Here is a 23,380-nt window from a genome sequence, read left to right on the forward strand (position 1 = left end):
GCAGATCAAGCCTCTTCAAACGGAGACGCTGTGTAAAGGCAGCACCTGCTTTCAAAGGTGGGAGACAATACCCCGTCCGGCGATCCTCCGGGGGAGCAAGAGCTGAACTCCGTCTGACTCCAACAAAAGACGCCTTCATCTGGGCTCCGTCGGCTGAAGGACTCGTCACTGAAATCCAGAAGTTACCAATGAACAACCATTCTAAAACACAGAGGAGGCGTCAGAAGGCGGAGGTTTACACCGCAGATCTCCAACCTTTTATCCTCCAAAACAAAACAACTAATTTTTCAGATATAAATGTTAAAATAAAGTATTTCATCTACATATTAGCTAAAATTCATGTTATATTCCTAAAAAATGTGCGAAGAAACATCCTTACCAAGAGAATAACACCACAGGTCCTAAATATCTTAATCCTATCATTTGGAGCATTTCAGGCTTTGAAATAGAAAAATACTGTGAAAAAAAATTGAAATGACCATTCACATCTGGAAACTGCTGAAGTGAAGATTATTTGCAGCACATTGCAGATGTTTGGTTGACAGGTCAGAGTTCAGAGCCTCTGCTGTTGCTGTTCATCAAAATTTACCTAAAGATCAAGAATCAGGAGGCAGTAAAGTGTAAAGAATCTGTCTGGATCTGTTGTGAGGTGAAACCAGACTGTGGCTTCAGTTTTTTCAGAACTGAAATGAGGATTTTGGCGCTTCATGTTGTTTTCACAAAAACAATCTGCATGGAACTGTTGCTTCTTTGTTTGTTTGCTTGAATTCCACACGGAGTGATTGACTGTGGAACTGAGATCAAAAGAGACGTGGCATGATGATCCTGGTCATGTTGGACCAAATGATCAAACACAGAATCGTTACAGGTAAAAACCTTCTCTCTTACCTGCTGAACACATAAGAGTCGTGGTGGGCCAGCTGAGGAAACGTCTCACCGCTTTCACAGCAGCGTCTCTGCTGGCGGCTGGTTCACAGATGTGCTAAAAGCAGATAGAGTCGTTCGGTCAAGTCACACTGCGAATTGTGTATTTAGAACTCCTCCTGGTATTTTATTATATTCCATTTTGATGAAACTAATCGCTAAATTAACAGTGTGTTTCCGCTGTTTCTGTGTAAATGCAAATTGTTTTCCAAACGTTGCAGTGTAAATTTGAAACTTTCCTGAATCTTGGACGCAAAAGCTGTGTTCACTTGAAACGCTGTCGTGTAAACAAGGCCTCGGTGTTTCCTGCTAGCAGTTTCCTACATCTCAACACGTCTCATTTTCATACTTGCTACCCTTTTTTTGTTTTGTTTTTTGTATGTAGTTCTCCTCTTCAGTGGTTCCCAAACATGTTGTCTGGAGCACACACACAGTGTTGAAGGAAAGCCTCTTCTCACTGTCACTGCCTTGGATTAAGGGATCTCTCTTGAGTTTTCCTCATTTGAAACTCGTATCTTAGAGACTTGAACGGTTGCCGAGCTTTGCTTTCTTTGGACTCCTCCCTAGTTTCTATCTTGAAGACCAACACTGATTTTATTGTTTTATTGTGGCTCCAGTGAGAGAGAATGTAGTACATTGTTTTTATTCCAGTAATTGCCCCTGGAGGGGGTTATTAGATATTGTGAGCTGACCTGAATGTTGTGCCTCACGTGCCTCAGAACGCAGGAAGGTCTTCATGGAAGGTCAGTCGTAAATCAGACTCGGGCTTCGCTCTCCCCCACTCGGAGGGGCTTTTCCTGATGACTCACCTGAGCCAGGGCCATCTGCCCCCGGGGGGGGGGGCAGAAAGAAGACCAGGGAGGGATGAAGGCAAACCGCGGCAGCCACAGGTGAGCAGGTTCAAGGGGAGTTATCTCAGCTTTCAGGTTCAGTTTCACCAGAGCACAAAGGGCTGGATAACCGGCTCAAACCCTCGTCTGGTAACACGTCCACACGGCTGAAGGTCCACACGCCCCCCAGGCTGACAGATACTGTAACAGCTCATGTTGCCCTCTTCGAAAAATCCCCATGTGGGACAAAAACCCTGGTCAAAGCCCCCCGGTCTGGAGGGGGATTCACATGGCCTCACCTTTCAAACAGACTCTCACTTCAAACGTGAGCAGCGACAGATGTGTGAGAAGCTGGCAGTCGTTCACCACATGAGACGCTCCAGGACAAACACGGTGGGGGGGGGGGGCTCCAGGGGGCACAGCTCCGGGTTCTGGTCTGCCTCAGCCTGAATGAGCAGGGCTGCTGAGGGAAGACTGAAAAATGGGAGGATGTATCCACCTGCTGGCCGGCAGCAGAATCATCACTGCTGCCTCAAGAGAGCCGCCGCCGACACACATGGAGGCCGGTTTGGTTCCACCTGTCCCGACCACCGGTCCAAACCAGGCGGATTCAGGAGCACACGGCGGAGAACGGCCAGCTTCTGCCTCTGCACCAAAGCTTTGAACGGATGAGCTGTGGAAACAGACGACACAACATTTCAAGAGAAAACACATCGTTTCAGAAAGATTTCATATTTACTTCCCGACATTTAGAGGTTTGTTTCCATTGAAGCATGCCAGGCCACTAGCTGGCGCTGTTGTTTTATGTCATGAAACCACACATGTTGCAGAAAACGACACAGTCTAAACATTAACAGAACACAAAGATTTATAAGGACAGAACGCCAAGTTGGAGTCTTATTAACTTTTAATTGTAAAACTACCAGGAACAGGAGAATCTGGACTGAAACCAGGACCAGGACCAGGAGAATCTGGACTGAAACCAGGACCAGGACCAGGAGAATCTGGACTGAAACCAGGACCAGGACCAGGAGAATCTGGACTGGGAATCATGACCCTCTGGAGGAAAACCCTGTTCTGACTGTCTCTGCTGAGCATGAGCAGAACTGTTTCCTGCAGCGGTGATGCAGTAGCAGCATTTCAGGAAAGTTGCATTTCTACCGTTTCTTCCTGCTTGGGAATTGCTTCCGAAAAGTAACATCATCAGTGGCTCAGAGCACCGTAGTCGTGTAAACAGACCAACGAAAATCTTCCGTTTTCACTTGAAAATGTAGTGTAAACAGAGTCTGAGCCTCATCTGGACTCAATACACTGAGATTCTTACTCGACGTGAAGTGACTGGTCCAGTGAACACGACTCTGTGTCTATCAGGTAGCTGTGGCTCCGGTCCGCTCTCAGGGTGAGCGGTTTGATTCCCTCATGCTGCATCGATCACGTGTTGACATGTCTTTTAATGAGACACTGAAAGGGGAACGATGTTGGTAATATGAATGTTTCTGATCAGCTAAACTGAGTGGAAATCTGCCTTAAAAGAAAGGCCTCCTCACTTCACATGTAAATCCTGATTTGATGTTTTTTTTCCTCTGAGGAACATAATTCTGACGTTTTAATGTTTTCACAGCCGATTGCTGATCTTTGATTCTTCATTTTAGCACCAATCAGTGGTTCTTTCAGTCGACACCACTCCCTCTGATATGCTAATAGCTTGTTTGCTTTTCCAATGTGATCCTTCACAGGATCCCCACACAGCTGGGGTCTCTCTGGGGGGTGAGGCAGGATTATTCCCCCCAGCTGGAGGTAATTAGGGAACTGAGCAGTGACAGTTGTACAGTCTGGAGTTTGCACGTCTGTTCAAAGATGAATCCAGTCAAAGCACTCTTTCATGGCCCTGCCGTGACCTCAGATCTGCCCCCAGACCCCCCACCCCACATGGTTCTGCCCTCCCCTACCTTGTTAGGCTTGTTGGTATTAAATAAGGTGTTGTGTCATTACTCAGTATCAGCAATACGTTACTTATACTTATCCATTAAAATAGTGGTAAGATTGGTAATCTTTTTATTGATACCAGTTGAGCATGAATTTCTTCTCGTGTCAGTTGGATCTGCCTCGTTAGCATTTAGAGAAACCGAGGAATAAAAAGAGTCAAATGTCAGATGTTTAATCGGCTGTGTCACTCTAATCTAGGACGCTTTGTCTTAAAATACTGCAGCCACCAGAGGAAAGTACCAGAATACCACATGTCTGCATATCAGGCAGGTCTCTTCTCCCCATCCTTCATCATCATAGATTCTTCTTTTATATGGAATTAGATTATGTTTAGGTCATCCCCAGGCTGAAAACAGCTAAATGAGGTAAAACAACTAGAACAGCCAGAATTGCAAACAATTTGATAAAACAGGTAAATTACTTGGGGGAAAAAGCATAATAAAACAGTCAAACTAAAATGATTAAAACTGCTGGCTAAGCTTTATTTCAGGAAAAAAAAAATTAAAAAAAGCAGGAACATTGGAAAAGAGAAAAGAATAATAGATAAAAGCAGGAAAAGAAATACAAAAGATAAAAACAGAACAATTAAGAAAAAATGTAACAATGACAAAGAAAATGCTAGTATAGATAAAAATCCCTTAAACATTATGATTTCCGGCTGCTAGGTGTTTACCTGTAAACAGCTAAAGCGCCTAAAATAGTCAAGATTCACAAAATGACAATATCAAGAAAATCCTTGAAAAAAGTTATTTAGAAGCTATTACAGCTAAAAATGTGATAAATTCTATATAAATGTAAAAAAGAATCAACATTATCTTACACACATTTTTATGCCTTTACTCAAAGAATTGTGCACAACTAGTAAGACATTAAAGAAAGATGCTGCTGGCCGTTTAAAAACGGACACCAAAGCTAAAAACATGATAAAATATATCGAAAGGTTTTAGATTGAAAAAAAAAGTAATATCAGTGGGTTTTTTTAAAAAAAAATTATTTATTTAACTCAATTCTTCTGCGCAAAAGGCGTCGTTTTGCAAAAAAAAACCGTGCGCAGTCTGAACCTCGCGCAGCCGCAGTGAGGAAGGTGCTGCTGGCCCTTTAAGAGTGACGTCACGCGGCCAGCCGATGTAGGACGCGCCGCGCGCCGCCCGCCCGCCCGCGAGCCCGCGAGCCCCTGCCCGCTCCCGCTGCCGTCCCGTCATGGCCTCCGCTCAGCCGCCACCGACTCCAGCGCCCAGGATGCAGCGACCAGCCAGCGGAGCGGAGACGGACGTCAAGCCGAGGCAGCGGCCCCGGTAGAGGCGAGCCGCGCCGGGGAGAGCCGCCTCGCAGCATCCCGTTGCCCCCCCCGGTCTCCTCCATGCCTTCGTCCGGAGCCAAGTACAGCGACACCGTAAAGAGGGCTGCGAACCGGGGGAGCGGCGGCGGCGGCGGCGGAGGAGGCGGCGGCCGAACCATGAGCACCGCCAGGGATTATTCCGTTAATCTGTCCGTGCAGCAGGTGCTGAGCCTCTGGGTGCAGGGCACGTCGCTGCAGCACTTCACAGGTATGCGGAGCGGAGCGGGAGGAGGCGGAGGGGGAGGCGGAGGAGGGGGGAGCGGCAGCCGGTCCAGAGGCAGCCCGAGCCGCCGCACGCTGCCTCCGGACCGGCTCAGCCTCCAGCATCCCGGCCTCACTCCGCCCTCCGCGGGGGGGCGGGGTGCTCTCCAGCAGGGGGTCACCTGTGTTCAGGTTCACAGACTCATCGCCTCAAAGTCTGCAAAGAAAGAAACGAAATGCTAAATTAAAGAAGGAAGAGATCCTCGTGTCACTTATTGTAGCTTTGCAGCCTTTCTCACCTTTTATTTCACACTATTTAAATCAAATATACACAAAAACAGGATCAAATGAAACATTGTGATAATATAGAGAAACTGGCATAAATCATATGTAAAATTTGACCAATCAGAGGGAACCGAGGCCCCGCCCACTGAGTACAGGTACCAAAACCCAGTCTCCCAGAGACTGTCATCCATTGCAGATTATATCGTTTTCACTGAATGATGTTGTTTCCCTGCAGATGAATGTAGTGATGAGAAGAAAAACGAAAACCAGCCTGAGTTTGCGATGAAAGCAGGAGACGGCGTGGAGATCAGCCTCTTTTCTGCCGTGCAGACTCACACAATCTTTTTCTGTAGCTGTCGAAATAAGCAGTGTAAAAATAATCTGGGTGCGATCTGTCATAAAAGCAGGACCACAGATTTTTTTTCTTCCTTTGGGGAAATTAGCTTTCATTTAAAAGACAGGAAGTGGAAGAATTGAGTCGAAATTAACTCATTTTTTCAGTCTGAGGTGTTTTTCTTTAGTGTGTGTCTCCAGACTTAGAAATTGAACTTATAACCGGGGTGGAACTTATTTTTTCATTGGAAACTTTAGGAAACCTGGACTTTAACCAAAACCTGTAACTTCACAACCTTCACTTTGGTGTTTTGAGTCTCTGAATGAATTAGTGAGGAAATGACTGATCTACCATCGAGTTCTTTCTGATGGAGGCTTTTCTGTTTCCTTCCCATGTACGTTCTGATGAAAGTCATGAAAAGAGGAACAAGCAGATCTGCTGACTGGGAGGACTTCACGGCTCTGGACCTCTGACGAGGCTCATGAGGATCAGATCCGTTTCTTTATTATCTGAATGACAAGACAAGGACTGCTCATCACAATGATGTCTGACATCTTTAGAAAACCAAAACGCTGCAGGAACCGTTACGATGAGCAGGAACGTCTGCCGGTGATCAGACTGACAGTAAAGTTCAGATCTGTTGTTTTCATGCCCTTCAGAAACGTTCTGGTCCAGTGTCAGATCTCAACCAGTAACACTAGAGGGTCCCGTTTAGGAACGATCTCATCTTCTTCACATCAGCATCAGCATCAGCATCAGCATCAGCATCAGCATTAGCATTTGCTGTTGTTTTCATGTGTTTATCATGAAATTAGTCTCCTCTCCTCTTCAAAATGAAGTATTTTTAATCTGCTCTTGTTAAGAGTTGTCACTTTGTACTTGAGACTGGTCCTGGTGTCCAGATGTTTTCAGTATCGGTCCTGTCTCGGTCCTGGGTCGCTCTAGTTCTGGTCCTGTCTCGGTCCTGGTCCTGTCTCGGTCCTGGGTCGCTCTGGTTCTGGTCTTGTCTCGGTCCTGGGTGCCTCTGGTCCTGGTCCTATCTTGGTTGTGATCTTCTTTCAGTCCTGGGCCGTTCTGGGTTCTGGTCCTGTCTGGGTTGCTCTGGTCCGGGTCTTATTTGGTCTTGGGTTCGGTCGTCTTGACTACAGCGTTACTCGATACTTTTTTGTGTTCGTTGAGTATTTGGAGGGATCTCATGGTGTGAATCCCGTCTTGCTTCCTGCGGTTGTCGCTGAATGATTTCCCATGGTGCTGTTGTACCGGAGCTCTTGGCTGATGCCGTCGCTCCAGAGTGAACCGGCTCTGGAATTCCTCACTCCTCACCGATCGGCTGATCCAGCTAAAGTTAGCTTAGCCTCGTAAGTTCATCTGACACTGAAGACTTTCTCATGTGAGTTGCTCTCGATTTCAAACAGCGGGTACATCCTTTTCATGAAGTCTGCAATAGAAATGCGTGGATTTTTTCTTCTTTTTTTGCGGATGTGCCGCGGCAGCGGAGCAGTTGGCTTAAGCGACCTCAGGCGTCCAAAGGGAGCCGTCAAAGAAAAAGACCCTCAGAATCACACGAAGGTTCACTTTGTTTTGCTGTTGTCAGGAAGGTCGAACCAAGGTCAGTCGCGCGTTTTATCATTTCCTCTGCAGAAATGCTGAACTTCCGCAGCAGCATTCGCCACAAAACCACGCTGTTCGAGCCCCCACGCAGCGAGACGTCTGCAGATTCACACTTCAGAGCGGCGGCGGCGAAAACCCTGAGAGCCTGAGCCAGCAAAGTGCAGCCATGATGCGTCTGCTGTGCTGAAGTGTTAAAAACCACCAGTGTTCTCTCTGAAATGTTCATCATTAGCTTGGCGGAGTGGTGGGCCGGACCGGAGCCCCTTGCGGGCCGGTTGTGACCCACGGACCTCATGTTTGACACCCCTGGTGTAAAGGAACAGAAGAAGGTTTTATGATGGCACAGCTGACTTCTGCTGTTGGGAAACGTGTCGAGGCGGAAGCAGAAAGAGGTAGTCGAAGCGCCGAGTCAGCAGGAAGTCCGCGGCGGCGGTGAGCTGGGTGAGCGCGGCGCCTGGAGCCGCTCCGCGGTCCAGGCCACTGCTCAGTGGCACAGCGGCAGGCGCAGAACCACCTCCTGGGACAGTGGAGCGGGGCAGACGGAGCGAGGACGAGTCTGAGTCTGCTGCCCTGGCCCCTCCGGCTCCTCTGGACCCTCCTGGCCCCTCTGCCCCCCCCCCCCCCCCCAGGCCTCAGGAGGGGCCACAACCAGTGGGTTTCCTGTTTGAGATGCATCATGTGGAAGTTTCACTTCTACAAACCAGGAGTAGAACAGTTGTATCTCTCGGTGGCTGCTGGAGGTTTTCTGCTCGTCTTCCTCGTCTTCATCTCCTCACCTGAGGGCCTTTACAGGATCTGAGGCACGACCATACAAAGACCTGGTTTTTAGCCCCCCCCCCAATTTAAACCACTACTTTGTCCAAGCCTTTATTCAGTGAAAACCAAATAACTTTGTAGATCCAGGGATCCAGGTCATTCTAGGGCTGGCCGATAAAAATGATCATTATCGATCAAAATACATTTTTTTTAATCAATATATTTTTTTGTACATTTGTGAATCGGTACCGTATCGATCCAATAGGCTAAAGACGAAAACACAAACACCGAACAACAAATCAAAAACGAGAGAATCAAGACTAGTTTGTCCTTTATCCATGTTTAAAAGAAATGGAGTGGGAGGAAGTCGAAACCTATCCAGTCCCTCACCTTCACTTTGCCCGAGTGATCAACTTAAAATACCTGCTTACAAATAATTTGAATGATTAGCGGTAATAATCACAGCATAACGGAAACAACTAATAGCATAATGAAACAATAATCAGTGTTTTGTATTTTGTATTGAGTGAGTGAAATGTTGCCGAGTTTAATTTATTCCAGCAAGTTCTGCCACTGTTATGCTAACTGTTAGCATGTCAATGGGTTTTCCCATAGAAGTTAGCATTAAGCTAGCGGGCTTGTTTTTCCCATGATATGTTATTTACAGTGTTTTACGGCGTCTCGTCTGTGCAGAAAGTATAATTCAGCTTTTAATGATGAATCTGCCAGTCAGGAGACAGAACCGCCCCTGGACCCTGGACAGATGAGTCCTCCGGACAGTACTGGACCCCATGCCGGGGCGTCGCAGATATTTTAGTCTGTGGTGTATTTCTGTGGAGTAGGGCTGGGCGATATATCGAATTAATTTGATTAATTTGATTTTATATTTTCAATCAATGTGAAAAATGATAAATCGTAACATCGAGTTTAATTTTTTCTGTCCCTCCGCCATTTTTACCGGCTGCGTGTAATACACACAGTCGCCACCAGGAGGACTGGCGCTGTACCACAGACTACTGTCAACATTCTCTTACAAATGAGAAGAGTTGGAGAGGAGTCCCCAGCCGGGGACAGAGAATTCACGCTCTCCCCGCCGATCGGATCTCTCCTGGCGCCACGAGAATCCCACACCGCGGCGCTTTTAAAGGGGTCATGTTATGCAAAATTCACTTTAAAAAAGTGTCTTTACAGTCATCTTACCTCCCAGAGCCTCTGTATGATCCCCCAGCAGTGAAACATTCAGTCACCTCCCTCAATTGTGGCTCCACTTTTAAGAAAATATACACTCAAACACGCGGTTCTGAAATCTTCCTCTTTCTGACGTCATGAAGAGGAACCCCCCCCCCCCCCGGAAGAGGATCCAGCCTCTGGCCGCCCCCGGACAGGTCGCTCATTTCGGCTGTATTTTCTCATCCATCACCAGTGTTTTCATAAAGTCAGCTCCTCCCCCGTCTTCAGGTGGGTCAGCTGACCAGCTGACAGTTTTTGCTAACTTAGCCACAGTTAGCTCGATGGGAGCGTAGCGGAGCTCCTCTCCCCAGCGGAGAGGCACTTTGAGTCGGCCGCGGCTGTGACGGCGCCCGGGCGTCTGACTTCCAGGGCCGAGTTGGGGCCGATTGGGTAAACGGCCCGGAGCTGCTCCACGGAGGCTGGTCCCGAAGCCGGCGGAGACGCTGGGCCGCTCCTCTCCTCGCCGGGACGCTGCGAAGCTCCGGAGCCCAGCGGTGCTTTCTTAACGACAGTGAATTTACGAGGTGGGCGTGGCCAGATGCGTTCAAGTTCATCACGGAAAATAGGCTGTCAAAAACAGGCTGTTCTGAAGAAGGCTCCTCAGAGCCACTTTTTAGACCCTCAATCTCCGAACAGAGGACGAATTTGGGGCAAACAAACTTATATACTATGTTTTTGGGCGTCCGTGACCTATATGACCTGACTGAAAAATAGCATAATATGACTCCTTGAACGGTGAAACACGGTCCGTTCCTCATCTTCTGCTGTAATGCACTCGGCCAAATTATTAGAAAAACAAAAAGGAAAAGGCTGATGTAAGGCACAAAATGAAATAAAGAGTGCAAATATGATAACAGTGAAAATGAAACTTAAACCGCGTGTTTTGTCGGCGCTTAACTTTGATCTGTGTGGGATTTGAACCCATTTAAATTTGATCTGTGGGATTTTTTTTTTATAAATAGTTTTTTTCTCCCATTTTCCTTTCACTTATTTATTTCAGTTCAGTGCCCATGCAAGTGTTCTTGTCAAAATTACCTCTGTAAATAACTACATTGCCTACACAGGTAAATGCTGACATTTTGGCATTCAGTAAAAGATCCTATTTTTGGAAAAATGTGTAATTGTGTTTCGTTACTCAGAAAAAAATCGATCAAAATCGTTCATCGGATTTCAAGAAAAAAAAAATCGAGATTTAGTTTTTTGACTATATCGCCCAGCCCTGCTGTGGAGTGTTTTCTGAGCAGATTGTGTGTGTGTGTGTGTGTCGCTGTGTGACGCCGGTCCTCCTCCTCCTCAGAGATGTGGTACTGGGTGTTCCTGTGGTGCCTCTTCTCCTCGCTCTTCGTCCACGGGGCCGCCGCCCTGCTCATGCTCGTCATGCTGCAGCGCCACAAGTGGGGGCGCCTCATCACCCTGGTGCTGGTCAGCGTGGGCTTCCTGGCCTCCCTGTCCGGAGGCGTCATCACCAGTAAGTCCGGCCGCCGCCTCCTCCTCCTCCTCCTCTTCCTCTTCCTCCTCCTCCTCTTCCTCCTCCTCCTCCTCCTCCTCCTCCTCCTCCTCCTCCTCCTCCTCCTCCTCCTCTTCCTCTTCCTCTTCCTCCTCCTCCTCCTCCTCCTCCTCCTCCTCCTCCTCCTCCTCCTCCTCCTCCTCCTCTTCTTCCTCCTCCTCCTCCTCCTCCTCTTCCTCCTCCTCCTCCTCTTCTTCCTCCTCCTCCTCCTCCTCTTCCTCCTCCTCTTCCTCCTCCTCCTCCTCCTCCTCCTCCTCCTCCTCCTCCTCCTCTTCCTCTTCCTCTTCCTCCTCCTCCTCCTCCTCCTCCTCCTCCTCCTCCTCCTCCTCTTCTTCCTCCTCCTCCTCCTCCTCCTCTTCCTCCTCCTCCTCCTCTTCTTCCTCCTCCTCCTCCTCCTCCTCTTCTTCCTCCTCCTCCTCCTCCTCCTCCTCTTCCTCCTCCTCCTCCTCGCTCGGGTAGAGACTGAAGCTGGCAGAGAAGAGGAAGCCATTCCGACTAATCGGCTGCTTTGTTTACTTCCTTCTTTGTTTATGGGGCTCAGGAAGCTTCCAGCTTATCTGTCTGAGACTTGGTTTAATACCTCAGTCTTTCTGCCTCTGCAGGAAATGTGATTACACCCTGTGCTGTCAGGAAGCGAGGAAAAAAACCAGCTAGGCCTTTATGACGGCTCTCCACTCAGTCTTTCTGTAAATAAGGCTCAAATCGACAATCAGTGATCAGATCCGAGGCGAGCGTCCTGCCCTTCCTCGGGGAGTACCATGCGAATGTCTCGTGATTATCGTGAAAAACTTCCCTGAATCTCAACCGAGCGTCTCATGAATGTCGAGAAAATCTCCGAGCAGCATCTTGTGATTCTTCAGCGAGTCCCGAGCGAGCGTGACGTGATTATTGCGTCTGGACGAGGCTCGGTTGAGCTGATCTGCAGATCTCACAGGACTGACGAGCGAATCCTGAGAGCAGCGAGTCGAGCGAGTTGTGTGAATCTTAAGAAATGTTGACCAGATCTGGAGCGAGCAGCGTGCGAATGTCCGTTCTCACGAGGGTGTGCAGTAAACACGGAGCGATTCACGTCCGTCTGTGGAAGCAGCTGGAAGTGAAGCGCAGCTCTTCAGCTGGTGTCAGGAGAACCTGGAGCGGCTTAGAGCGAATCTGAGGAGCGAGCCAGACGCCGTTCAGGAGTTCAGCACCATGATGTGAACTCCTGAAGCGTTTTGGGGGTTAAACTGTTCACCGCCTGTCGCTGCACAGTGTTTGGTAACACTTTACTTGAAGCCCCCCTGTATAACACATTATAAGAACATTTATAAAGCATTATAACGCCATTATAGCACATGCGGCTATAGTTATAAACACTCATAAATGATCACATTGCCAGGACCGAACCCTGACCCCCTAACCCTGACCCTAAGCCTGACCCCATGCTGTATAGCGGTTATAAAGCATTGTGATCATTTATGAGTGTTTATAACTACTTATAATGTGTTATACCAGGTGCTTCCAGTAAAGTGTTACCGAGTCTTTTATTGCATGACGACTTTGTAGAATATTTGCAGAAAAAGCTTCGGTTTGAGAAGACGATGGCGACGCCGGTTCTCGTCTCCTCCGAGCTCGGCTGTAACGGTGACAGGCCGTGACAGGCTGCTCTGTGTGTGTGTTAACCCGGCTGTGTGTGTGTGTGTGCCTCCTCCCTCAGGCGCGGCGGTGGCCGGCGTTTACCGCGTGGCGGGGAAGGACATGGCGCCGCTGCAGGCGCTGGTGTTCGGGGTGGGGCAGACCGCCCTGTCCGTCCTCATCTCCTTCTCACGCATCCTGGCCACGCTGTGACGGAAGTCTGGGACCCGAGACGCTCCGGACCGCCGCGGGGCGCAGGGCGGAGGGCGGAGCGCCCCCTGCTGCCTCCACGCTGCTGCTGCCGCCGCCGTCAGGCCGAGGTGTTCACCACTTCCTAGTGCCAAAAGCTTCTTCGTGTTCCCGCCAGACTCCCAGCGGCTTCTGGACAGGTTCAGGTACATCAGTCCTGAACCGTGAAGCGGGGGTCCCTGACCCGGACCCTCCACCCCCACCAGCCGCCTGCTGACGGGTCCGAGCAGGAACTCATAACTCCGTAAGTCAAGCATGAGTCAGCCGCTTGGCCTCCGAGCAGCGTCCATCGGGAAGACGCTCGCTGGGGAGGAGAACCAGCGCCAGAGCCCCTTCACACCACATCGGTTCACGTCAAAACATCGATCTGCGATCAGAAAAGTGTCACGTTTGCTGTGAAGATGATGTCTGTTCCCATGGAAACGGTGAAAACGGTGTTGTTAGCACGGCGTGCCTCATGAACACATTCGTACGGACAGAAAGAACGTTGTTATGGTCCACCTGCTGAGCATGTGCAGAAGATTGAGTTCCTGCAGCAGGATCCAGGAACAGGAGCGCAGTTTCGTTCAAAGAGTTCCGCCGTGGGAGCGGTGGTGGTGTGAACGGGGTCGTTCAGTCTCCCTGGAGTTGAACCTTCATCGCAGGGATGATCCGACCTTCTAATTCCTCTTCCCTTTCCTCCGCTCGGCAGTTTGTTCATTTTGCACCTTTTTAATCTGCCTTGTTTCAGTCGCAGCGTCCTGCAAAGGAAAGGAAGGGACTTCCGTGAAGAATGTGCTGAAATCCACTGAGCGTTTCTCATCGGACATTCCTCCCAAATGAGCAAATTCAGGCTGAAGCGCCCAAGTCCCAGTGATTTCTGGCTTTATGTGCGCCTCTCCGCCGTGCGGTGGATCCCACTGCAGGATTCTTGTAGCTTCACTCTGATCTCGTGACATTTGCACAAACATCTGATCTGAATCTGAGTGAAAACGACGCGATTCACAGGTTTCCAGCCTCCAAATGTAATTATGTAACGGAGTCAGTTCCAGCGCTGCACACCAGGGGGCGCCATTGCTCTGAAAAAGAGGAGGCGGCAGAATGTCAGTGGTGAGTGAGATCAGGCAATCAGATGAAATACTGAGAAAAGTGTGTTGAGGCGTTTTTCTTTGTAACGATGCTTCTGAGCAACAGAAACAGTTTATATTCCCTTTTCAATCCAGCAACATTTGTACTTTATTTCCATAAAGTGGAAATCTAATATTAGCAATCAGAACTAAACTTTTCCTCCTTTATGAAAACCGAAAGCTTCTGTTGCTTAATCTTGCACAAATGTCTGAATGGTTGATCGAAGCATTTCAGCAACAGAGAAATAATCCGTCACATGCTTTAATTAATTATTTCACTATTATCTCTCAACACGTCACTGAATCAAAAGCTGATTTTTAAGCAGCGGTGTCGCCTTAAATGTGACGGAAGTCGTCACGGCCGTTCACCGTGGCCCCGTTTTCACCTCGATTTCCGTTAAAATGCACCGCATGGCGACGGTTTTGACCCATATCTGATATGAATGTAGCCCATATTCACTGATATCGATATAAAACACGTTTCTGTCAGGACTTTGTATGTTTAAAACCCCCAAAACACTGAATTTGAAAATATTGACACCAAATTCAAAATACACTAGGATGGTGTAACGGGGGCCTCAGTGACGTCTCACACCAGGGTTTCTCACTCTGGGGTCTGGGGCCCCTCCTGGGGTCTCCAGAGGTCACCCAGTGGTCTCCCCTCCTCTGAGGTCTTTTAAATCAGACCTGCACCTTCAAGAAAACCAGAATGAGACACTGTCTGAACCCTGGCCGGCGCTCCAGTCAGTGGACCTCTGGATGGGAGCTGCTCGCGGCCGTCTCGCCTGTCTGGGCGCTCAGGAGGGTCAACAAATGCCTGAATGCTCGACCTTCAGCCGTGTCTCACAAGAACGTGGCTCCTCGTCTGAGTGAGTCCGTCTGTGGGCCAAATCATTTCATCCGCACGCTCAAGTTTTTACTGCAGATTTTACAAACGAAACAAAAAGGCTTCTCAGCTGTGAGTTCTCATTCAGACCGACTAACTAATCAGTTTGCTAAAGTGTTGAAAGTTTGAAAGCAATGCGGCTTCTCGCCTCTCGCAAAGTCCTGCAACGACGGAGTGTTTGTAGAACTCGGAGCGGAGCTGGAGGTGTGTGACGACTCCGGCCTTCCTATGAGGAAGAGGATGAGGAAGAGGAGTCTGCTGTGTGACCTGAAGGTTTGTAGAACCTGTGGAAATGCCTTCTGCTGGAAGGTTCTGTGTGTCGGAGGAAGTGGGCGTGGCCACCAGCGTTCGTCTTCACTGTAGTGTTTATGCGCGGTCCGGAACGATCTGAGGGAGCCGCAGTGTGACGGAACTGTGTTCGATGCCGAAGTGTGGAGCTTCACCAGGAGTGTGAAACCCGCCTGAACCCCCCCCACATTACCGGTGAATGCAACCTTCACTGTCGTGAGACGCCGTCTGGATCAGGTTCCACTGAGCGGACCGTCCGACCAGAGACCCTGTACAGACCCGAGTGGTCCTTGTAGATAATGTACCATAGTCCCTTTTTTAATTTTGTACCGGCCCAGCTGCTGATATTTATAACTCCTGCCTATTTCTCTACGCGCTCTGGGCCTGGACGTCCCCCACCGGGGTTCCAATAAAACCTTTTTCAGGATCGACGTCTCATTTGTTCTGTCCGATAACGTTGATTAATCCTCCAGCTGCTGACTTCCTGTTCCTGAGGGTCGTGGTCTAGTCAAGACCACCTCCCCCGAGACCAGACCACGACAAGAGCAAGACCACCTCCCCCGAGACCAGACCACGACAAGAGCAAGACCACCTCCCCTGAGACCAGACCACGACAAGAGCAAGACCACCTCCCCTGAGACCAGACCACGACAAGAGCAAGACCACCTCCCCTGAGACTGAGACAAGACCAAGACCTCCTCGACTGAGAGACCAGGTACTGGTCTGAGGTGTTACAGCATTAATAGTTTTTCACATGGTGAATTTTGACAGTTTGAGTTAATTAAATCTTAGCTTATATGTTATCCTGGCTTAAAGTCCGCTCCTCTAGTTCCAGCTATCTGTATTTTGTCTGAGTTTATTCAAATGGATCTTCGGTTAGTTTTTCATGAGGCTCTTATTTTCCAGCATCATGGCTGATTTTCACGCTGTCCGAGCTTAACTTATCCCAGTTTGTCCTTTTTAATCCGTTTAACACAACTGATCTCGTCTCGGTTTAAATTGAACTAGCTTATATTATATTATTGCTTCATAAGCAGTTCATACGATGGACTGATGCAGTTTTTTTTTAGTTTATTCTCATTTCGCTGCAGTTTTGTGATTTTTGTCTCGGTCCAGCCTGTCTGTCTCTGTGGACTGGGTCGTCTCCTGCTGGCAGACGGCGGCCGTCCTGTCTGGTCCTGCGTTCTCCTGCAGCCTTCGGACGGTTTCAGCCTTCGTCTCGCTGCATGTCCGCAGTCCGGACTGAGCAGGTTGAAATGAAATCACCCAGACAGCTTTTCTTCATTCCTTTGGCTGACTCGGTGTTGATCATCTGGAAGAAATAAAACGCGTGATTCAGACGGTAGTCGAAAATGTTGACTTTATTCAAGAAGCGACGTTAAATTCATGACTTTGGGAGGAGTGTGTGTGTGTTTTTTTACTTCCTTGTGCTCCTTTTTGTTCTTGTGTCGTTCAGATTTGTGCCATTTTAGTGTTTGTTTTTTCATTTAAATGTCTTATCTTTTTCTTGTTCCTTTTCATGCATCTTTAAATGAAATTAACAAAAAAATCAAATCGGACAGCGTCTGAGAAAAGATCCGTCTTCGTCGTTTACACGGAGCTCCAGCATTTTCAAAACGTTCCACCTCGAGTTTTCCGTTTGAGACGGTGATTGTTCTCCGTCGTGTCTTTGCTCAGCGCAGGTTAGCGGAGCTCAGCTCGTCTCATTCATTCTTCATGGACTCATCTTTAAAGTGGATTTGTTCTGACGGGAGTGTGGTCTCGAACTGCGACCGTCCAGCCCGTCCAGGCTGCAGGAAGCCAGCTGTTCCCACTGGCTGGGTTGGGGTGGGGGGGGTGGGGGGGTTAGGGCTTGGCGATGCCTCCTCATTGTTCCGGTCGCTCCGTCACACAGTCGTCGCTGGTTCTGGGATCTGATGTGACATTTGGCGCCTTGCCGTTCCCGTCCTCTGCGTTTCTTCTGGACGTCGCTCCGCTTCCTCCTGTGTTTCTGGGGTTCCGAGTCCGGACGCCGCTGCCGAGCTGCTAAGAATAACCGATGGAATTTAATCAAAGGTCTGCAGCCGTTATCACCCTGTTTTCTGTTATTTTGTTCTTTACCGGCCGCAGGTTTCATAAGCGCTGGGACGGCGAGCGGCCGATAAGAGGTCAGCGGCCGCCGCCAGGCCAGGAAGCGTTTCATAAGAGGCCAGGGAATGTGGCTCCGCTATCTGAGAGCGTTTGACGGATCGTCCAGCAGGAACAATGATGTTTACACTCCTGAATGACCCCAGATTACCGCGAAGCGCCGGCCGAACATCAGTCAGCGCGTCAGGCTCGCTCACGATCGCTCCATTAAACCTGGAAATCACTGATAATCGGCCAGATGAGCGCAGACCAGACACCGCTTCTGTTTGGACTCAACAAGTTCAAATATATTTAAGTGGACTTTCAAAATCAACAACCTCTGCTCCAGCCGCAGCTACGCCACCGAGGATCCAGTCTGCCCCATGAATCATTTCTGTAAATTTTATTGATATTTCGTTTTTTTAGATTTATTTAATTTGAGGCCTGGACACGCACACAAACCACCCGACCAATCAGACGAGGCCTCGGCTGATCAATTCCTCCCGATCGTCGTGGTGCGGCGCTGATTTGACATGTTGCGGGCGGGAGAGAGGGAAGCCGTGGCAGCTGAAATACAAAACGTCTCCGGAACCTCAGAAGGAGATTTCAGTGAAGACACGAGGCGAGGAACCTGGAAACGTCCTCCACCTGCTCCGGTCCTCACTTTGGAGCGAATCCAAGAACAGCGGTTCTGCCGTTTCCATGGAAACGTGCATCGTTTTGTAAACGTTACCGTCTGAAGGCAAAACCTTTCTGAAAGAAAAATGTAAAAAAAAAAAAAAGGTTTTCATGTAAATGAGGCTTCAGTTGATGCTGATGAGCCTGTGGTCTGATTGGGTGCTGAAGCCCCCCCCCCATTGAGCCACTTGCTTCTATTGTCTTATTGTTTCCTGCTCAGGAAATACTCGGGAGTTGAGAGCGAGTGCAGCCGGAGGATCACATACTTTCTCCAAAAAGAAAACCTCCGCTCCAACAATGGCTGGCGGCGGTCCGAGTCCTGCGGCCCGGCGGGTCACTTCGCGTTGTGGAGGCGCCTTTTGTGTTCGCTGGCGGGACTCCGGCGCTCGTAAAGCACAGTATATAAAAACACAGACGGCAGACAAACAGGCCGCGAGCGCCGGCTCCAACACCAGCCCCAGTCTGGAGGGTCTGGAGGGTCTGGACCATTAGGACCACCTGGACCCCCTGAACCGTCTGGTCTGTCTGGTCTGTCTGGACCATCTGGACCACCTGGACCGGGCTCTGGTCTGCTGAGACACGGAGCAGATCCTCCTGCTGGGTCTCCAGACTCAGTTCGCCGTCAGAGGAGCGGCTGAAGCTCGTCGCCGGTCGCCGTTCTCTCCTGGATGAGTCAGAGTCCAGCAGCAGCTGTGACCAAAACCCCGAAGAAGACTTTCTCTTGACGCTTCAGGAAGAACACGTTTAATCTGCTGAAAACCAGAACCAGAGACAAGAAACACCCAGAAATCTCACCACGCTTTCGTCTCATGATCGTCAAATCTTCTGTAATGTTCATTTTCAGAGAATAAATGATTTAAACGACTAAAAGTATAATTAGTGAGGACTTAGTTTCCATGTTAAAGTTTCCTACACACACTTGTAAAGACCAGAAGTAGATTGAGAGTGGGAAAAGGAGACATTAAAGTTAACCACAATGAAGACATGGAGGAAAACATCATGAACAGGGTGAAGAGGACGACAGAAGAGAACCGTGAAGGGAACAGCGAAACCCCCCGACTGAGGATGACGAGGAAGAGAACCAAGAAGACGATGTTAAGATTTTATTGATTTTAGTTTAAATGCAAACTGCAGTAGAAGAAAAGAAGTAATACTTTAAAATCATCATTATTATTATTATTATTATTACTATACTATCATGACCATGAAGTTGTCCGCACTTCAGCTGTAATTCTCCGCTACGTCCAGCAGGGGGCAGCAGTGCAGCGCGTTGACCCAGCAGCTGTGTCCGTCTACCTGGCGCTGCGTCCCAGGAGGGGCTCATCCACCAGAGCCCCCCCCCCCCCCCCCCGACCCCCCTCATCCACCCGCTCAGCCTCCACCCTGAGGGGCACCGGTGGCCTGTTATTATTTCAGCCTCCTTCACAGAAGAAGAAAGTGTTTTTGGCCCTTGGAGGCTCCCGTGTCCAGTCCAGGTGTGGAGGAAGGAGACCACCTGACCTCACCAGAGGTCAGAGGTCAGTGCTGGTGTGAATGAATGAAAATGATGATTCTGAGTTCTTCGCTGTGAGTCAGCATGTCCAGCTGCTGGAGCCCTCTGATTGGCTGAGAGCCGCTCCAGTCCTGGATGTGCTGAGAACTGCTGGACCTCAAGTCAGGACCCGGGCCGGCCGGGACACGTCTGCTGAGCTCATTTTGCATTTCAAGGTAGTTTCAATAACAACATGAAGCTTTTCTAAGCAGAGACTCTTAATTTGGAATCAAATGAACACAAAGGAAGAATTTTACTTTATGAACTTTTGTGCAGAAATTCTCCTGATTTCCTATTTTGTGTTTATTGAACAAAATTCAGGGAATAAAATACGACAGTGATTCATGATCTGAAGCTCAATTTGCTGGAAACCAGAAGACGCTGTTCTTCGAGCTGTTTTTTTTTTCTTTTTCTTTTGTGACCAAAGACAAATCTGTGGACAATAAATGAATTAACTAACTGACTAACTAACTTCTTGGTTTGAAAGCGGCTCATGGCCGTTTCTGTCCATTTAAACCATGTGAGACGTAAAAACAGTCAAACGGTGTTCCTGAGGCTCGTTCAGCAGCGAGTAGCTCTCCTGACACCAAATCAGTGACCACAGCCTCTTTTCACTGTGCGCAGCTCGTTCGCTAGCTTAGCTTAGCTTAGCTTAGCTTAGCATTAGCGTCGGCGAGCTCTGCTCCTCCTGCTTCTCTCAGGTGTTTTCCAGGGTTTCTTCTAACATCTCTGCTGATGTTTTGGGGTTTCCTACGCTTTCGGCAGGGCCGGCGATTCAGCTGGGCATCCGGGGCACTTGCCCAGGGCGCCGAGCCATAGGGGGCGCTTGATGAGGCCGTGAGGCGCTGTGACGGCCGTTTGGACAGCGCACTGCTTGGTTCGCTTGCTCGCGCCCCTCAGACTGTTCCCCCCCCCCCCCCCCCCCCCCCCAACTCTCGCGGTGCGACTCTCCGCGACACTACCACGGGGCGCTCGTGTCGGGCTTGCCCAGGGTGCCTGAGAAGCCCGCGCCGGCCCTGGCTTTCGGGTTACCTGAACGCTCCCAGTGTGCGTTTGCAGGTGATTGGCTGAGAGGGAGCAGGGGGTGGAGCAACAGTAGCTCAGATGGTAGAGCGGGTGTCTTGTAATCGGAAGGTTGGCGGTTCGATCCCCGCTCCCGCAGGCGTAAAACTGTCCTTGTGTCCTTGTGTTCACCCACCTTGCCTAGTATGAAAGTAGTGAGAGTGAATGGTTGGTGGTGGGAGGGGCCGATGGCGCAGACTGGCAGCCTCACTTCCGTCAGTCTCCCCAGGGCAGCTGTGGCTACAGCAGTTACCACCACCCAGTATGGAGAGAATGAAGAATGCAGTGTAAAGAGTCTTTGAGTGTCCAGAAAAGTGCTGTATAGAACCACTGTTATGATTATTATTATTATTATTATTAATATGACCTCAGGCTCGGGTTGTTTCTTCTTTTTAAATGAATTCAGAGAATGAAGGAATGGAGCCATCACACACACACACACACACACACACACACACACACACACACACACACACACACACACACACACACACACACACACACACACACATCGGTTTGTATTTCTATCCTTGTGAGGACACTCATTGACATAATGCATTTTCTAGCCCCTAACCCTGACCCTGACCCTAACCCTAACCCACACCACAACACAGCCTAACCCTAAAGAAATGTTTTTGCACTTTTACTTTTTTCAGTAACAACAACATGGTCAAGAAAACACTGTTTCTCCTACTTAGGACCGGAAGAAGGTCCCCACAAGGCACGTCGTTCCACGTTTTGCTATCCTTGTGGGGACATTTGGCCCCAACAAGGATAGAAATACAAGAACACGCACGCACACACACACACACACACACACACACACACACACACACACACACACACACACACACACACACACACACACACACACGGACTCGGGTGGTCGTCAGAGTCCTTTTTGACAGCGTGACATTTTGACTCGTAAAGCGGACCTCTTGTTTATCGTCCAGTTTCCGTCTCCACTTCAGAGTAAAGCCCTGCAGTCAGAGGACCGGCTACAGGTGAGCACATCCTCCGGTCCCCCTTTTCAAAAGAAGAACCAGCACCCGGGTCTGCCAGGCCAGAGGTTCTGTCTCCGACCGCCACGCCATGTTGCAGAGACGTGTCAACCAAGACAGTCCTGCACATCCAGAGACTGAAGGCGCCCGGGGCGAATCTCGCCCCCCGGCGCTGACCCACCCCCTCGCTGACTTCAGCCTGGGCGATGGACGAGTCCACCTCTGAGGCCTCAGCCTCTGCTTCCTCCACGGAAGGCGTGGAGACGGTGTAGTATGGAATATGGACCCGGGATCCAGATTCCACAGCGGAATTTAGATTCCCCCCCCCCCCCCCCCCATGGAAAATGGACCCCCATCCAAATTTAGGGAATGTTTTTTTTTGTTTGTTTTTTAAGTTTTGAATTATACGCTCATATAATAGAAACAAAACAACATTTTGAAAACAAAATGTCTTTATTGTGGTATATATTAGTTCTTGTATGAACTTTTAAAATATAACACATGTAACGCAATACGAGGCTGGAGACCTTGTGCTACAACAACCGGCGAACGCAGCGCAAGGATCCTCCGGGATGAGCTGGAGGAAGAGTCTGGGTTTTCCTGACTCCCGGTCCCGGATAAACAGCAGAAAATGGATAGATGGATGGATGGATTGGAATAATTTAATCATGATTAATTTCCGCTGACAGCCCCGCTTTCCAAACATCTCAGTGTTTTCTGTATCTCCACTCTTGCTTTCTTCTTCGGAGACGGTTTGTCCTTCTTTCTATCTCTTCATTTTTCTGTTCTTTTTCATGGATTGGTCTTTAAGCGTAAATACAGCATCCTTCAGTACCAGTTTGAGCCACTAGTTGGTGTTTTGAGTCACTCATGACATGAGCTCAAAATCCCACAGTGAAGACCTGAAAGCAGCTTTATTCTCATTATTGGAGGTTTTTAAGACTTTTAGTATGGCAGCTAGTGTTGGATGGAAACAACAGTGAAGGAAGCATCGAACTAAGGGCGTCCTCTTCTTCTTCTTCTTCTTCTTCTTCTACTTCTTCTTCTTCTTCTCCTCCTCCTGCTCCTCTGGGAGACGGGGGGGTGTCGGGGTGGGTGGGTGTTCAGATTGTGGGGTAAAAATAAAGAGCAGGGAGGATGAGTCACCGTTCTGGATATAAATACTTCCACATCGACGCTGCTCCACGCGTCGCTGACGTTACATAAGCTGCGGCGTGGGCGGCGCCGTGCGTGGCGGCCATGTTTAATTCATCGGAGGGGGGTGGGGGGGTCACACTTCACTGAGCCCCCCCCAGCCCACAACGCATTGAAAACAAGATTAACTGTGCAAATGACTGCGTAAATAAACAGTTCAATGATGTAAATAAACAAGAAAATATGCAAAGAATTCAATGCATCAGTGAACAGAGAACTGTGGAAATAATAAAAAAATAGAATAAATAAAAAAATGTGAAAAATCAGTGAATCTGTAAGTTAAAAAAATGCAATGTGTAAATAAAGGATTACATTTGCGAATAAATAAATGAACAAATAAAATGGGGAAAATAAATAAAAAACATAAATTTGTAAATAACTAACTGCCAATAAATAAACAAATGAATAATCAAGTAAATAAATAAATGTGAAGTCATAAATAAGTAAAGCGTTTGCAGTAAATAGATAATAAAATAATGAATAAAGATACAATTCTGTCCTAAAAATGTGTACAACTCTGATTTATTAGTGTCATTTCTGATGAGTGGAGATGATTTGAGCGACGTCTCGTCTGGATCAGTTCTAAAACCTTCAGTCTCTTCCTGTTTCCAGTTAAAATGTTTGTTTTGCTGTTTTTCTTTGTATTTTTTCCAACTTGATCCTAT

General features: G+C 48.7%; 1 protein-coding gene across 1 annotated transcript; it reads left to right on the top strand.

Annotated features, from left to right (window-relative positions):
* The first annotated feature begins 4,867 nt into the window (after window positions 1–4,867).
* On the top strand, window positions 4,868–15,563 carry tmem170b (transmembrane protein 170B). The gene is made up of 3 exons (XM_030082178.1): window positions 4,868–5,287; window positions 10,794–10,964; window positions 12,697–15,563. Exons 1-3 carry the CDS (start codon window positions 5,101–5,103, stop codon window positions 12,825–12,827), a joined length of 489 nt encoding a protein of 162 aa, XP_029938038.1. The 5' UTR covers window positions 4,868–5,100; the 3' UTR covers window positions 12,828–15,563.
* Window positions 15,564–23,380: the final 7,817 nt, after the last annotated feature.

Source organism: Salarias fasciatus, chromosome 22 (genome assembly GCF_902148845.1).
Source record: "Salarias fasciatus chromosome 22, fSalaFa1.1, whole genome shotgun sequence".
Taxonomy (NCBI): Eukaryota; Metazoa; Chordata; class Actinopteri; order Blenniiformes; family Blenniidae; genus Salarias; species Salarias fasciatus.

What these genes read in the sequence shown, in the direction of transcription:
- tmem170b (XM_030082178.1), top strand. Translation starts at nt 5,101, where the DNA reads ATGCCTTCGTCCGGAGCCAAGTACAGCGACACCGTAAAGAGGGCTGCG. An exon ending in GTCGCTGCAGCACTTCACAG is followed by an intron (nt 5,288 to 10,793) that starts GTATGCGGAGCG and finishes CCTCCTCCTCAG; the next exon opens with AGATGTGGTACTGGGTGTTC. An exon ending in GTCCGGAGGCGTCATCACCA is followed by an intron (nt 10,965 to 12,696) that starts GTAAGTCCGGCC and finishes CTCCTCCCTCAG; the next exon opens with GCGCGGCGGTGGCCGGCGTT.